Source organism: Chanodichthys erythropterus, chromosome 15 (genome assembly GCF_024489055.1).
Source record: "Chanodichthys erythropterus isolate Z2021 chromosome 15, ASM2448905v1, whole genome shotgun sequence".
Lineage (NCBI taxonomy): Eukaryota > Metazoa > Chordata > Actinopteri > Cypriniformes > Xenocyprididae > Chanodichthys > Chanodichthys erythropterus.
The window spans coordinates 10,134,480-10,151,806 of record NC_090235.1 but is presented as its reverse complement, the minus strand read 5'-3'; the positions used below and the strand labels follow the sequence as shown (position 1 = coordinate 10,151,806).

Here is a 17,327-nt window from a genome sequence, read left to right as displayed (position 1 = left end):
GGATAGTAAAGTGCCTATCAAATGCGCAGTTCAGAATCTTAGCACAAGTAGTAGGTCATCCGGGTACTTTAGCTTACTGTTTTTCAAATAATATGCATTCGGACATACCACTCTGTTGGTGTATACCGTTTTTCACATTCTATATAGTAGGGAGGTATTTGATTTCAGACTGTTTATTTACATCGTCAGGGTCTGAACTTCATTTAAATCCACATTTTAACAAAGCCGAGTCAATTTATATGATTCTGTTGTGCAAAATGTTTCATTCATACGCTCATATTTCACCCTAAATTGAAAGTAATACAGGAATAAGAATCATCCTTTACATTTTAATAAGCATGTATTAAATTCATAACAACATGTATGCTTGTGTATACTTACAGTATATACATAAAATGGTTCTTTACAATTTGGGTGCTTTAAAAAAGTATTTAAATAGATTCAGAAATAGATTCATAATGCACTGTGAACCCGAATAAGTAAAAAAAAAAAAAAAAAGTTAAGAAATTCAAAGTTTAAGTAAGCAAAACTGTCAGATTTTTATTTCATACTCATACATTTTAATTGCTCCTAACTTGAAATATTTGAGTAGGCTAATTCATACATTTAACTTAAAATGATCATGTTATGTTAAATATTTTTAGTAGTGGAAACTTACTCGCTAATTCAGTAAATGCTAACTTGTTCATTGTAGCACAATACTATGCTATAGCAAAATAAAACATTCAACATATATCTATTCTTAAACTAAGCTCATGCTCCACTTGTCACCATGAAACCCCCCAAAAAACCCAACATAACAGAAACTCTTCGAACTTAGCATGGCAAAACAATAAACACTACTAAATCTCCCACTCAACATTAATCTAGCTTAAAAATCATTTTATAACACTTAGCTAATTTTAACATTTACTCCCTTTCAAATGTCATGATGACAAAGCATGCTGGGAAATAGAAATCCCAGCCCAGTTTCAGTTCAATTTAATGTTGTCTAAGTTAAAAGAAACAAGTTCATAAAACTCAAAACAATTAATTCAGATTACTTGTGAACTCAAAAGAAAATTCTAAATAATCCAAAGTCAATTTGATTGAACTAATTTGTTTAAGTTTACGCTACTCAAACCAATTAATTATTTTGAGCATTAGGGTTTGCAATATTTTTCATTCAAAATATAATAAACAACAAACTTTTCTAATACTGTCATTGTTCATAACAACCATATTCAACCAAAAAGCCCTGTTTACACCAAGAGCCGGAGTAATATTTAAAAACAACGAAAAGCAAATTCATTTCATTACTATAGGTGCCGCAAAGCAACTTCCGCAAAGTCATAACGCAATCTGCAAAGAATGGGAAAACCAAAAACACACAATCATAGAACTAAAAGACGCAGGATAAGCAAAATAGCTTAGCTAGCAAAAGGTTAGCAAAACAACCAGAAAAAAAGGGAGGAAGCAGAAGTTAAAAAAGGGGAAAAAAAACTTGTCATCTGATGTCAGTGTGAATATAGGAGTGCATTGCTTTGATTTCCCTGATATCACGTCTTGTTCACATGAAAATATTCACTTTCTTTGAGATCAGCCCTTCAAACATGACCAGAAAAACATGCTCTCGTGAAATAACAGACTGACTTGTATATTACTATGAAAGAACAGCCTAACTATGCTGATTTTACATCAGCTGCCATAGCAGCTTTACGTCTGAATTGCTATAAAAAGAACAGAGATGCCAGAACCATTTAACTTTAGACAGAAACAACTCGGGGATATTCATGGGGTCTGTGTCTGGGATCGACAGGCTAGAATTCAGGGCCTACACTGAGATCAAGACCCCTTCTTAACCCCAAGCCTGACCTCTTGACCTCTGATGCTTAGGGGGAGTCAGAAGGGTCAGATCGCTACAGCACTGAAGCGAATGTGAGCACAACAAATGGCATTCAGACAGCCTCTCTATCTCTTCATCTCCTCAGCTAAACACAAACGTAAAACTAATGTGAATTACAGGATAAATATTCATCGTACAGTGGCTCATTCAATGGGACACATTATGAGAAATTATTTTTTGACCTTTTGAAATAAAACAGTTCTTTGTACTGTGAAAACATACTGTAACTTTCAGAAGTCAAACTTTCAAAATATCCTCAAATGTCTGACAACAGATTAATATACTTCTTACATGCATTTAGCTGGGTTTCCATCCACTACTGTTCAAAAGTTTAAAGAAATTAATCGTTTTATTTAGCAAAGATGCACTAAACTGATCACAAGTTTCAGTAAAGAAATTTATAATGTTGCAAAATATTTCTATTTCATATAAATGCTGTTCTTTTGAGCTTTCTATTTATCAAAGACTCTTTAAAAAATGTATCATAAAAAAAATTCAGCTTTGATCATTGGAATAAAGTACATTTTACAATATATTCAATTAGAAAACATACAATTTTAAAATATGTTATTTTTTATATTGTAATAATATTTCATAATATTACTGTTTTTACTGTACTTTTGATCAAATAAATGCAGCCTTGGTGAAGATGACTTTTCAGAAACATAAAATGAATCTTAATGACCCCAAACTTTTGAACAGTAGTGTATTTTAAGCAGATTTTGGGATATTGCATGAAAATGTGAATAAAATCTCCAAAATTCACATATAAAAACACTTGACATGAATGCAATTTTTAATAAAGTAAGAAGACATAAACTACCACATAATCACATTTACTGAAAAAAATTCTAGATACATGTTAAAAAAGTCACATGACTAAATTTTCTTAGAGAAGAAAACATTATGCGAATATTATTGCATCGCATCTTACATCCCACAGTGGCTATAATTTCCATTGCTGTTTCTATTTTGCACAAATTTCCCACAAAGAATGAATACTTTATTTGCATTATCCTAAAACAAATAATACAGAAATAATCAATTCTTATCAAAATGTCATTCTGCCAACCATATGAACCTTGTGTCAAAATTCGGCACAACACCGGTAATCATTTCAAATGTAAACAGGGTCTTTAAATACGTCAACAAAAAACAGCATAGGTCTACAGATATATACTCCTACAGTGTTTGTTTGATGTCAAACTTGGTACAGCCATGCAAGAGAACATCGAATCAAACTCCCCCGTCTCATAAACCATCAGAAACTCTCGATACCGCTACTATGCGTGTCTCTCCTCCACGTTATTCCTAAAGGAGGTTAGTCTCATCCTGCACCAACGGAGAAAACAGACTGAATTGAGACAGAAACAGAGGCATCTGCCACAAAATCAATTTAAAGTGACAACTCTGAATCTATGGATCCATCCATCATTGCCGTGAGAAGCCCGACGCGCGTGACACCTGAGATTATCAGCAACGGTCCGGGTTACGCAATCACACGCTTGGACCCACGGGAGGTCAGCGAACATACCCACGAGTCGATTATTAACAGGTTTGCTGGGTCACACAGACAAAATGGGCATTCTGGGTAAAACATTTACCCTACAGCTTCAGAGGGACGTTCCAGATTACGACACCAGCGTCTGTCTCACACGATTACTGAGCGTGTGCTGCACTAAATAGGGCTTTTCCATTTCAGCGTTCTGCGGTCATCTCCCACGAACACAAGCTGCAACAGTCTGCAAGCCGCACCACCTGTGTGTGGGCGAAGTGTGTTTGCCCGAGAGCAGGTTAATTCAGTGTCTCAGACAGAGAATGTTTTTAATGGCGCTTTAGAAATGGGAAGTAGAGGAAGGCCCGCAGGAGAAACTTCCTGCATTGGCACGCCGCAATTTTACCGCCTACAGCCACCCTACCGACAACACCATTCTAAAATGATGTTACTGGGACACTTAAGGGCAATGTGGTTCGACATTCAACATAACACCCACATTTATGAAGAGTGTACTTTACCATCTTTGTGCATGCAAACAGGGCCGGTGAACGGTTGTGATGATTTTAGGGGCCCTCGGCCCATCCCTAAACCAAGGAATGTGATTTCAACACAGGGGGAACCCGAGGGGGGGGAAACATTACGTGTTTTAAGGAAGTACACACCAGGAAATTACTAATTTGCATAGTTTTAGTAACCACAGTTTTGTTTTTTCCTAGACAATCCCAGCAAAATGATTACAAGTAGGACTTCTATATATATATATATATATATATATATATATATATATAAGTCCTACTTGCATGTGTGTAAATCATTTTGTTTTGTTTTGTGAAAATCATGTGAGCAAATCATGGATTGTATAGGAAAATCTAAACTGTGGTTACTAAAACAATGTGAATTAGTCATGTCCTGGTATTTTACACACACACACACACACACACACACACACACACACACACACACATATTCATACACTACAATTAATTATAGGTTCTATTTGACATTTTGGTCAAAATTGAGTTATTCTGAAAAAATATTCTTATTCCGTGATAAGATTTTAACTTATATCATGTGATTTTTTTTTTTTTTTTAGGACTTTTTTTTAGAAAACAAAAAGGTCTATCTGCAAAGGAGTATAGAATGCAATTTAATTGTTATATATATATATATAACAATTAAAAGTATTTAATATTAACCATTTTCAATATTGGTAATAATCAGAAATGTGACACTGAAGGCTGGAGTAATGATGCTGAAAATTCAGCTTTGATCGCAGGAATTAATTACATTTAAAAAATATATTACAATAGAAAACAGTTATTTTAAATTGGAATACTATTTCACAATATTACTCTTTTACTGTATTTTTCACCACAAACTTTTGAACAGTAAATGTATGTAAAGTCATGCACTCCTCAACTGCTAAATTAACAATAAACTGACTCTGGAATTTCATGACTTCAATACTTTCCACTAGAAATCCTTTTTCCAGCCCAACACCTTGTGCTCTATTCATGGTACAAGCGGAAAACTTACTACTGTACGGATTTTTCAAGAGCTCTGACTCCTCCATTATATTTATGAAAACACTGATAAAAAAGAACAACTTTCCAACTCAAAAAAGGCTGCCTTTACCCTTTTTATAGGTTTTAAAGGAATCATTCACCCAAAATTTTAAATTCTGTCATAATTTACTTTCATTTAAAACCTGTATGTTGTTATTTTTTCCTGAGGAACACAAAAGGGACATTTTGATGGAGATTTTCACTATACAACAACAAGTTCGTAGTGACTAAATCTGATAAGCGTCACATAAAACACCAAAAGCACCATAAAAGCAGTTCAAAAATGACTAGTAAGTCTTCTGCAAAATAGCTTTCTGTGAGGAACAGACCAAGTCATTAATCACTAACAATGAGTCAAAAGTTGGACTTGAAAGCGCCGGTTTAGCAGCTAAAAAATTTGGTTAACATAAACGGCCATATAAAAAAAAGAGCTGTGTGAAGTTTTGTTCCACTGCAGAAAGAAGGGCATATGGGTTTGGAACAAGGGTTAAGGGTGGGTAAACAAATAGGTTAACTATTCTTTAAATAGAAGATATTAAAATAGTGCAATGTCCAAAGGTTTAAAATCAAAATAGCAACAAGATACATATATAATGGAAAATGCACTTTATATAAATATATACATGTTTGTGACTTGTGCCTGTAAGCGGATTAGTATTTAACATTATAACTTAGAACCCGTTCCTGAATGGTTTAGAATTTTATTAATAGTGAAAAACAGGTGACAACGACGTAATGTCAGCGGTTGCGCGAGCGTCTGTGTGCTTGGAGACCAGCTGTTTCAGAAAAGTAAACACAGAGTCCAATGGGTGGAAGAGGTTCCTTACTTCCTGCCCGTTTACCCGCAAACTGCGTCACTGAAGCATTCCTGCTCTGCTCTAAAGTCACGAGACCCACACATAAAACAAATGACATGTAGGCTGAGTCTGCACATAGATTTCAACACGCTTCCTAACAGTAAATACACCCTGGAGACCTCAAAGAACAATGAAAGCTTTATGATTTGAATCTTTGACCGTCTGACTCGATTATGACATGCTTTAGAAAGGGTGTGTTCTGATAGACAGAGGTCACCTCTGTATCCATGACAGCAATAACACAGCCACTCAACACAAAGGAGGGAATCCTCTAGTTCCTTGTTGTGGTATTTTTCTTTCTCTCTCATGCGTTTTGTTCTTTCAAAACATTGCAGTACAGCCATTTTCATTCGCACAGTCAAATGCCACACTATGCAAGACAATCAAGTTTTAAAATAACAAAAATGACATTTTTATTGCACCACAAAATTCTAATTACACTTTTTAATTCTGTAAAAATATTTATCTTTGACATTTTAAATGATAAGGAACCTTGTTTTAAAAAATGAAACGGCATGAATTGTTCGAGCGGGTGGATTTAAAGGTGGGGGCGTCCTTGTTAAAGAGGAAATGTCTTGGATTCCACAGAAACGTCACGCATGGAAGCGCAATTTTGGCATGTACCGACATGCTTGGTGCGATCACAGAAACATTTAAAGAGACTTTATCTTTGAGAAATATGTTAATAAATAACACAAATTTGTTCTGAAGGAGATCAAAGACTGAAATGTAATCACGTTTTTGATTGTCTCAAGAACTGCTTAGTACCTTGTTATTAACATTGTAAAAAATGTGTAATCTTTTACAGAAAAACTCTGTAAAAATGCTATAATATAAAAACGTAAGTTTACTGTAAGTTATCTTATAAATGGTTTAACATCGCTGTGACGAGCAGGGCGGGCGAGAGCCGTGAGGGAACGGCGCGAGGCCGGTGACGCGAGTGATAATGAGCGTCACCTGCGAGGCGTGCCGGCCTCGAGTCTCTCACGGAGGAGCTCCGGAGGCATAAAAGGAGGAGCGACATCAGTGAAGGACGAGAGAGGACCAGGCCTGGACTTTATTTTATGTTTTATTATGTTTGTGTGGCCGGCAGACGTCCGCGAGGGTCTGCCGGCATTACTTTCGTTTTGTTTGTTTATTTTATATTAAAGTTTTGTTGAATGTTCGCCGGTTCCCGCCTCCTTCTTCCCACATTTACGAACCTTGTTACAATCGCATTATATGTATTTTATATGTATCTATGTATCTGATATATGCATCTGAAATTATTATATTTAATATAAACAATTTAGTGTCTTCTCTTTTTTGTGTCACATTCTGTTATTTAATTAAAGGTGCAATATGTAAGAATTTTGCAGTAAAATATCCAAAAACCACTAGGCCAGTGTTATATATTTTGTTCACTTGAGAACTTACAATATCCCAAATGTTTCCAACTATTTGTAAATCATGAGAAAATTGCAATTTTAACCAAGGCTCTGGGACATGTGAGGAGTCACCTGTCAATTACGTCATACCCGCGTTACTCTCGGTTTCTGGTTTTATTTTGTAGAAACCATGGAAACACTAAAGATGCTTTAATATATTACAAACCCGATTCCAGAAAAGTTGGGACACTGTACAAATTGTGAATAAAAACAGAATGCAATGATGTGTAAGTTTCAAATTTCAATATTTTATTCAGAATACAACATAAATAACACATCAAGTGTTTAAACTGAGAAAATTTATCATTTTAAGGGACAAATACGTTGATTTTAAATTTCATGGCATCAACACATCTCAAAAAAGTTGGGACAAGGCCATGTTTACCACTGTGTGGCATCCCCTCTTCTTTTTATAACAGTCTGCAAACGTCTGGGGACTGAGGAGACAAGTTGCTCAAGTTTAGGAATAGGAATGTTGTCCCATTCTTGTCTAATACAGGCTTCTAGTTGCTCAGCTGTCTTAGGTCTTCTTTGTCACATCTTCCTCTTTATGATGTGGCAAATGTTTTCTATGGGTGAAAGATCTGGACTGCAGGCTGGCCATTTCAGTGCCCGGATCCTTCTTCTACGCAGCCATGATGTTGTAATTGATGCAGTATGTGGTCTGGCATTGTCATGTTGGAAAATGCAAGGTCTTCCCTGAAAGAGACGGCATCTGGATGGGAGCATATGATGTTCTAGAAGTTGGATATACCTTTCAGCATTGATGGTGCCTTTCCAGATGTGCGTGTGGCATGGGCAGCTTACACTCATGCAACCCCATACCATCAGAGATGCAGGCTTCTGAACTGAGTGCTGATAACAACTTGGGTTGTCCTTGTCCTCTTTAGTCCGGATGACATGGTGTCCCAGTTTTCCAAAAAGAACTTCAAATTTTGATTAATCTGCCCACAGAACAGTTTTCCACTTTGCCACAGTACATTTTAAATGAGACTTGGCCCAGAGAAAACACCTGCGCTTCTGGATCATGTTTAGATATGGCTTCTTTTTTGACCTATAGAGTTTTAGCCGGCAACGGAGAATGGCATGGTGGATTGTGTTCACCGACAATGTTTTCTGGAAGTATTCCTGAGCCCATGTTGTGATTTCCATTACAGTAGCATTCCTGTATGTGATGCAGTGCCGTCTAAGGGCCCGAAGATCACGGGCATCCAGTATGGTTTTCCGGCCTTGACCCTCTTGCACAGAGATTGATCCAGATTGTCTGAATCTTTGGATGATATTATGCACTGTAGATGATGATAACAATTTTTCTCTGAGAAAATCCTTTCTGATATTGCTCCAATATTTTTCGCCGCAGCATTGGGGGAATTGGTGATCCTCTGCCCATCTTGACTTTTGAGAGACACTGCCACTCTGAGAGGCTCTTTTTATACCCAATCATGTTGCTAATTGACCTAATAAGTTGCAAATTGGCCCTCCAGCTGTTCCTTATATGTACATTTAACTTTTCCGGCCTCTTATTGCTACCTGTCCCAACTTTTTTGGAATGTGTAGCTCTCATAAAATCCAAAATGAGCCAATATTTGGCATGACATTTCAAAATGTCTCACTTTCAACATTTGATATGTTATCTATATTCTATTGTGAATAAAATATATGTTTATGAGATTTGTAAATTATTGCATTCCTTTTTGATTCACAATTTGTACAGTGTCCCAACTTTTTTGGAATTGGGTTTGTACACATTTTACTAGACAAGGGAATGACTGTTTTGATATATTTATAGACAGAAAACTAATTGTTGTTATATAGCGCAACACAGTTAGTCTTATTGTTTGAATCTAATTTTCTTGATTTTTTGCGAGTACCATGCTTTACCATGCCTCAGAGAAAAACACTATTTTGTGAAGTAGCTAACATAGCATAATCAGATGCAGCTAACAGTAGTTTTCTCCATCATATAAAACGTATTAAAATTAATTGCATGCCATTTATCAACACAAGACATCCAGCATTTAATATGATATTCTAAAATCAATCTATCTTACTGCAGTGTGTCTCAAACAAGTGTCTCACGGCAGCTGCCGTGTGAACACTCAACACCCTCAAATGTATCTAATATGATAAACAGAGCTGTATTACCTCATACTCATGACCGGAAAAGCGGAAGCAGCACTGGCGACTGTCATAATAAAAGTTAATAATAAAAGCAGTTCTTGAGACGGTCAAAAACGTGATTAAATTTCAGTCTTTGATCTCCTTCAGAAATTTCATTTTTGGATAAACAAAACCTTTAAATGTTGAGATGTAATGAAAACTTCATATACTTCAAAAACTAAAGGCCTAAACTTGCTTTTAATCAAGAAAGAATCATGGTCATTTCTTTGCAAGACTTTTTTCACTTTTTGTTTCTCTCTTCATTTAATAATACTAATATTGGGAAAAGTCACAGTTGTCTCCAGTGGATGCTGTTCAGTAATCAAACTAAATTATTCATGTTGTTTGGCCAAGCTCAAAGCAATGATTATCCAAACACTCCAAAATCTGGGTTGCTACATACTCTGCTATGGCAAGTACAGTTTTTAACTCTATGAAAATGACTTGAATTAAAACACAGAGATAAATGATAACATAAAATACTGCTATATAGCTGTAATTAAACAGGCACTGTCAACATGCTAGTGTACTCGTAAACATCAACTAAATCACTATGAGCAGATATAGCCTACGCATTTACAATTCACTGCTTTTCTCTTCCAGGAAAACAGACCAAAATATCAATAAATACTGGTTCCATGCAAATTATTTATAGGAAAAGAATGCCCCTCCCTCTAATACCACCTGCCACCAACTATCCACAACTTCCTGTTTCAACAGGAAGTACATCAACGTGGAATAAGGAAACTGTGCTTTTGAACTAATTTTACAATGCGTCAAATTACAATTACTAGAAAAACCTTTGAAAGACACGTCGAATTGAAACCACCAGTTGACAACTTGACGACTGACTAATTTGTGGAAAATAAATGTGTTAATGCCGGTATTTTACAGCAGCAAATGTACTAATGAACCCTACACTCTTTTGTTTTAACTATGCAAACATTTCCCTTCATGAACATCACAGACATTTTAAAAGAGACACTTTTCAACCACATCAAAGCCTCCTGACACCGGTGAAAGGGAAAAGTGCGACCCAATAAACAAACAACCTAAGCTAACAAAATCCTGGACGAACGGAAGCGAACACTTACCTTTCAGGTTTTTGGGGTTGTTCTGCTTCGTACGTGGCATTTTCGGTGGTTTTCCGCTGGCTCAGTGAAACATCGTACGGAAAGATGCTGGATGGAATGCGGGCGATCACAGGGAGGAAAGACAATCTCCTATTCCACACAGGAAAGACACCATCTGCACATCTGGGATGGATGAGAGACAAATAAACTGAAGAAAACGCAAAACAGGCCACAAACACATATTCTTGCTGCTTGAAACAACTCAACCATGGCTTCCTCTGTCTTTAGCTCCAGCTACTGTGACAGATCACTAGTGTTGTCTGTAAGAACTGATTTTTTTTAGATAGACTGACACAGATACACAAGTGTGGCGCAGGAATCAGATTTCTGATCTAAATGGTCTTTTGCAGTCAATGCTTTGACTAACTGCACTTCTACACACACCTCTGACATCAAAAACAAAGAAATGACACTGTCATCTCCGGCGTGTTGCAAACCTTGCAGGGAATTTCAAAATTCAGAATCATTTCAATATTACACATACTGTTAAATATTTAAACCAATACTGTCAAGACAATCAACAGCCATTAAAACACTTTAGCTATACTGCGACATTAAAAGGGCCCACAAACATTTTTTTTAACAACTTCATGAAATAGTGTTGCAAAATCAATTAATCCTAAAAGTTTGTAATAATATATGTGGGTTATTGACGAACAAAGTTTTTAAAGTGTAAAAAGAAAACATAATGGAGATATAATCAAGTGTTAATAATGATATTATGTGGTTTTTTTAATCAATTAACACTGATTTTGTCTTTTTTTTTACAAGATGGACAAAATTTGTTACCAAAAAGTAATTTGGTTTAACCAAAATTTCGGTTTTACCGAATGACGATATTTACAAACACTGCTAAAAGGCTGACATCTAGCTAGCTAGCAAAAGGACAAATCAAACATTTTATATTTAATACAAGTTTTTAAAATATTACAATATTTTCCGTCTTTTATAGCGGTTGTACCGAATGACCTGATGTTTCGGAGCATGCGTATGAGTAAGTATAGTTAAGAAAGAGTAAGTTACTTTGCTTCATGATCATGTCATCTTTTGCAGGTGTCTGAATGATGTCACATGATACTGACCTCATGATATACATAATTTTTTTTGTACATAAATAACATTTCTCTTACATATATACATTAAATTGTGTGTATTTATATATACATATTATTTACACACATTACTCACACATATATTATGCAAACTCAAACTTTTATTTTGTATGCGATTAATCGCGATTAATCGTTTGACAGCCCTAATTCAAAATCTTTAAAATACCTTTATTTGTAGCAAAATATAATTAAAACATTTTGAATTTAATAAGAGATCTAGTCTTTGTTTTTATTATTATTAAGGCCTCTGGACAAAACAAACAAACAAACAAAAAAACAAAGGGCAATCATACATTGATGTATATGTGTGTGTGTGTGTGTGTACATACACACACACACATATTTACTTGTACTTTTATGTTAGATGCGATTAATCGCGATTTATATATACACACATGTAATATATTTATAAACTTGTATGCGATTAATATATATATATATAAACTTTTATGTTATGTACGATTAATCGAGATCAATTTATTTTATAGCACTGTCATGAGATATGAAGTAATTTGTCAGATACAAAATAGCACCTAAAAATTAATTTGATATATTTATATAGAAACCAAAAACCTCCTGAACAATATATAAAAAAGAAAACAGTTGTGATGTATTGGGATTTAAAAAGCAATCTGAATTCAATTCTGAATAATGCACAGTGCTGATTAGTAAAGGTCCATTCAACATAAATGAAAATATTGAGGCAATGCCAATTCAAAACGTCCCTCTAATGCTTTCAGGGTGAACGGCTCTAATGCAAACCATAAATGTGATGAAAATAGACCAGAAGAGACTGATTTGTGTTAACTGATACATTTTTAATGGAACATGTATTTACTAAAATCTAAAGATCAAGGTGGCAGATATAATGCTAAAATATAATTTAGGTTGATGATAGCAAATATTTTACATAATATTTACACAAAAGTTTAGACTATAACACAAAGTTTAGACTGCATCCGTGCAGATAAATAGGAAATGTATCTGCCTGGTTGTTATCCTCTCTCACTAATGTTGTCTACAATAAATATCACCAGACTTCAAAACATTTTAAAACTGCAACTCTCAGAATGGCAAATGCATTTCTTGGCTCTGCAGGAATAGATGTAAATACACCCCACATTCTACACAAGATGCTCTTTGTTTCAACGTTTAGGAGGTTTTTGTTTCTGTATGTTACTCAGTTCCATTGCAGTATGAAGCAAACATCTGACATGCCTCGCCCATGCATCCCGCATGCATCCAGTCCCAGCGTGTGCCAGATTCCACGCGAATGTTCCGTCTCACCGCATTACATAACGCTTACTACGAGTGTGTATGATTTCCCACCGAATGCAGCTCTACGCCAATGACATCACCTCCCCGAGGATTCGAGCATACACTCACACACACAGCGCATGCACCATGTTTCACACACACACACACACACACACACACACACACACACACACACACACACACACTCCTAGAATAGTGTTTGTCACTCCTGGTCCAGGAAGCCCCCCTGCACCACACATTTTGGATTATTTGACGCATCCATTTCAAGACATGAAGCGTCTAATAGTTAGGTGTGTTTGATTTTTTTTCAAGGATCATCTTAGGATGACCTGAAAATATGTTTCCATTTTTTAAATCAACACATATTTAAATATTTTAAATTAATATATACTGGATATATATATATATATATATATATATATATATATATATATATATATATATATATATATATATATATATATATATATATATATATATATATATATATATATATATATATATATGTGTGTATATGTAGCCTTCTAGTTTTTTTCTCCACAGTCATTTTAAACTTTCTGCGATGACAAATATTTTGAAAGTAAAAATATTCCATGTAGTTTCCCAATTATAAGAAGTATAAAATAATCAGCAAAATTCTGTTTATGTATATTACACTGCAGGACATGCACACTTTTCAAAAGTATTTAATCACAACTAGCCTATAGCAGAATTGGAATAATATATTATTACAGTGTTTCAGTGCAGAATTTGATCATTATGTTATTTTATCATTTTTATGTTACAATATAACTGCAGAATTTGAATATGACACTTTTTTGCAGAATTGGAATGTTAAAATGTTACTGTAGAATTCGAATATTGCATTCATAATTTGAATGTCACTGCAGAATTTCAATGTTACTGCAGAATTTCAATGTTGCATTATTTCAGAATTTGAATATTACGTTACTGCAGAATAAGATTAGATTTTTCACAACTTGAATGTTAGCGTTACAGCAGAATTTGAATATGACATTTTTGTAGAATTTGAATGTTACAATGTTACTGCAGAATTTGAATGTTACATTATTTCAGAATTTGAATATTACAATGCTGCTGCAGAATTCGAATATGTTATTTCAGAATTTGAATGTTACTGCAGACTTTTATTTTGTCAGAACTTAAATGTTAGTGTTAATGTCATATTAAAATTCTGCAGTATTTCAAAATTTGAATGTTACAATGTTACTGCAGAATTTCAATGTTACATTATTTCAATTTTTGAATGTTACAATGTTACTGCAGAATTTCAATGCTGCATTATTTCAGAATTTCAATGTTACATTAGTGCAGAATAAGATTAGATTTTTCACAACTTGAATGTTAGCGTTACAGCAGAATTTGAATATTTCATTATTTCATAATTTGAATGTTACAATGTTACTGCAGAATTTGAATGTTACATTTTGTAGAATTTGAATGTTACATTATTTCAATTTTTGAATGTTACAATGTTACTGCAGAATTTGAATGTTACATTTTGTAGAATTTGAATGTTACATTATTTCAATTTTTGAATGTTACAATGTTACTGCAGAATTTGAATGTTACATAATTTCAGAATTTGATTATTATAATGCTGCTGCAGAATTCAAATATTATGTTATTTCAGAATTTGAATGTTACTGCAGACTTTAATTAGATTTTGTCAGAACTTAAATGTTAGTGTTACTGCAGAATTTTAATATGACATTATTTCAAAATTTGAATGTTACAATGTTACTGCAGAATTTTAATATGACATTATTTCAAAATTTGAATGTTACAATGCTACTGCAGAATTTGATTATAATGTTATTTCAGAATTTGAATGTTACTTCAGAATTTTATTAGGTTTTGTCAAAACTTAAATGTTAGTGTTACTGCAGAATTTTAATATTACATTATTTCAGATTTTGAATGTTACTGCCAAATTTGTCAATTGCAGATTTGAAATGTTACAAAGTTACTGCTGAGGCCACTGTAGTTTATTGTAATGTTTTTCTTGGTTTTCAGTGCCAAGGTCAAGGGTTTGATTCCCATGGAACACACATACTAATAAAGTGCATGCCTTGCCATCCATCAGTCAAATACATAAATGCAAAATGATAAAGAATCTGCCAATCAAGCCATTAGGAAACACCCTGAAATCAGCCTAATGGTGCCAACAGAAACTACTGCACATGGGACATACAGTATACGTAGCCTACTTGGCATGCATGCTCTGACAAAAAGAAAAAAGAAAAAAAGATGGCACTAAACAGGGGTTGCTCCTGTAAGGCAGACCATGCAAGTGCCAATCTGACATGCTTACAGCTTATAAGACCCGCATGCGATGAGTCACCATGTGTCCAAACCTAACAGCTACAAAACCACAACCTTTTCCAATAAAAGCCACTGCGCTTACATGCCACAGTTCAGCGCCAAATCCAGGTGCGTTCAGGATGAATGGCGCATTACTGCCTTTAAGAAACACATGAAGAGGGCGGAGCCGGGGAAAACCCCTCTGCAACAGGACATGAACAAGAAACACTTCCCTAATTCGACAACAAAATGCCCTTTAAACCAGCAGAAGACGTGCAAAGCGCATCCGAAACGCGACAGTTTGCATCCCATGGTCGAGGAAAGGTGTTTTGCGCTTACCTGCCGTCGCGGTCGGCGCTTCGGCGACTCTCTCCAACAGCGTTGCGGGCTTGATAAACATTTACACCCCGCGTATTAGGATTCTGGAGACGTGCGCTCTCGGCGAGATACAAAACACGGGCCGGCTCAGTACAGAGCGACCGACACCAGCCAAAATCAGCATAAAACTCACACAAACATGCTCACAAGTTTAAGCAATCCATAAAATCTTTTGGAAACAGTGTGTTCCAAAACAACAGCACTTGGAGATGCGTTTACGCAAAGCATGCGTTTGCGACGCACTGGACCATGCGTCCAAACGCTTATTAAGACGCGTGTATTTCTAAACTTTTGGTACTTACAGGTGCAGTCTGAACTGTTGTCAAGGGTTTCAACGGTCAGAGGTCTGTTTTTTTTCCCTGTCTCTCGCTCTATCTTCTCTCACTTTCTATTGCAGGAAACCGACAGGCCCACTGACGTCAACGGGGGTCCCGTCTCCGCCTCCCAATCGAAGCAAGCGAGCTCAGGGAGTGTCCTGACGGCCGATGGAACAGTTGAATAAAACGCGTTAAGCACCATCTGAGTGACTATTATTGTAAACCTTCCTTATAAACGTCACATTTACAGCGAAATGAATGCGATTTTACCGAGCGTCACTCGCAAAAGCGCATTTTGAGCGTCATTTCCAAAGCGTCGCTTCTCGCGGAGCCCCTTAGACTGGGCCCTTGTGCGCATAGTTCAGGACTGACGGTGTTCCCGGAGGTTCCTTGTTTGTTAGGTCACGTTGTGCCCCTCAACCAGCGCTGGGCTTTCCCGCACAGATCCAGGCAAACAATGGAGAACGCAGCACAGAGTGTGTTTGCGATGTAATGATGATACGCAAAATCATTTCGTACATGTAAACGCTTGAATTGTAATGTTTCACAGTCATGCAAAACTGAAAGCACTCAGTATACTCGATTTAGTAATGATGTTTCTCTAAGGAAAAAAATATGCACTGATGTCACTGTCAGCGTTAAGCTGTTTGATAATGCATTTAAAATGAATAATATTGGAGATATCCGCCTTACTATAGGTATTCCATTATTCCTTTAACAGATCGGTGAAGTTTGTTGCAGTGTACGAAGGAGGAAGGAGGAGCTTAGCGAGAAATCAAGTTCATTTTGTGTTTAAACAGAAAATCAGTGTAAGTCAATAGAAACCGTTTTAGGGCTATTCCAATGAAAACTATATTACACTATATATTTTTATAATTTTAGTGTAATATATTTATATATATTTTATATATGTATATTGATATGTATACGTATATTCAAAATAATTAGAATATTTTTTATAATGATTCAAATCAGTTCTTGTTTACATCTCTTTTCACAATGCAGATCATTTCAAAGCAGCTTTACAGAAAATGGCAAGCGTAAAAATGCATGCTAATGGCCTGCAGTGGTGATATAGGAATGGTATATATATATATATGTGTGTGTGTGTGTGTGTATTTCAAAAGATAGACCCAAAAGCAAGATTAAATGCTTGCTTAGTCATCTATATTTGCAGTTCAGTCTGTCACATCTGTCTGTTGTCAGAAATGACCCTTGTTCTGAGTGAGTGACAGTCACAACTCATGGCAAACCAACTAATCAATACCTTTTCAAAATAGTCCAAATACCAACAAGAATCACATTAAAGCTGATTTATTGATGGACGTTTAGGTTGTTCTCACAATACCTGATGTCATTATTTTTTTCCAAAATATAAACGATTGCCATGAT

The 17,327-nt window shown here is 35.4% G+C and overlaps 1 protein-coding gene across 3 annotated transcripts in view; it reads right to left on the bottom strand.

Annotated features, from left to right (window-relative positions):
- Nucleotides 1–16,014, bottom strand: part of hivep1 (HIVEP zinc finger 1) — a 76,461-nt gene extending 60,447 nt beyond the window's left edge. For 2 of the 3 annotated variants that reach the window (XM_067361722.1, XM_067361725.1), the window contains exons 1-2: nucleotides 15,921–16,014; nucleotides 10,487–10,648 (exon numbers count right to left, since the gene is read on the bottom strand). In XM_067361722.1, coding sequence (XP_067217823.1) covers nucleotides 10,487–10,526 — 40 coding nt within the window. In that variant the 5' untranslated portion in view covers nucleotides 10,527–10,648; nucleotides 15,921–16,014. Of the gene's footprint in view, nucleotides 1–10,486; nucleotides 10,649–15,579; nucleotides 15,887–15,920 lie in introns of those variants that run through there. The other variant, XM_067361723.1, reaches the window with a different exon arrangement.
- Between the last annotated feature and the right edge of the window lie 1,313 nt (nucleotides 16,015–17,327).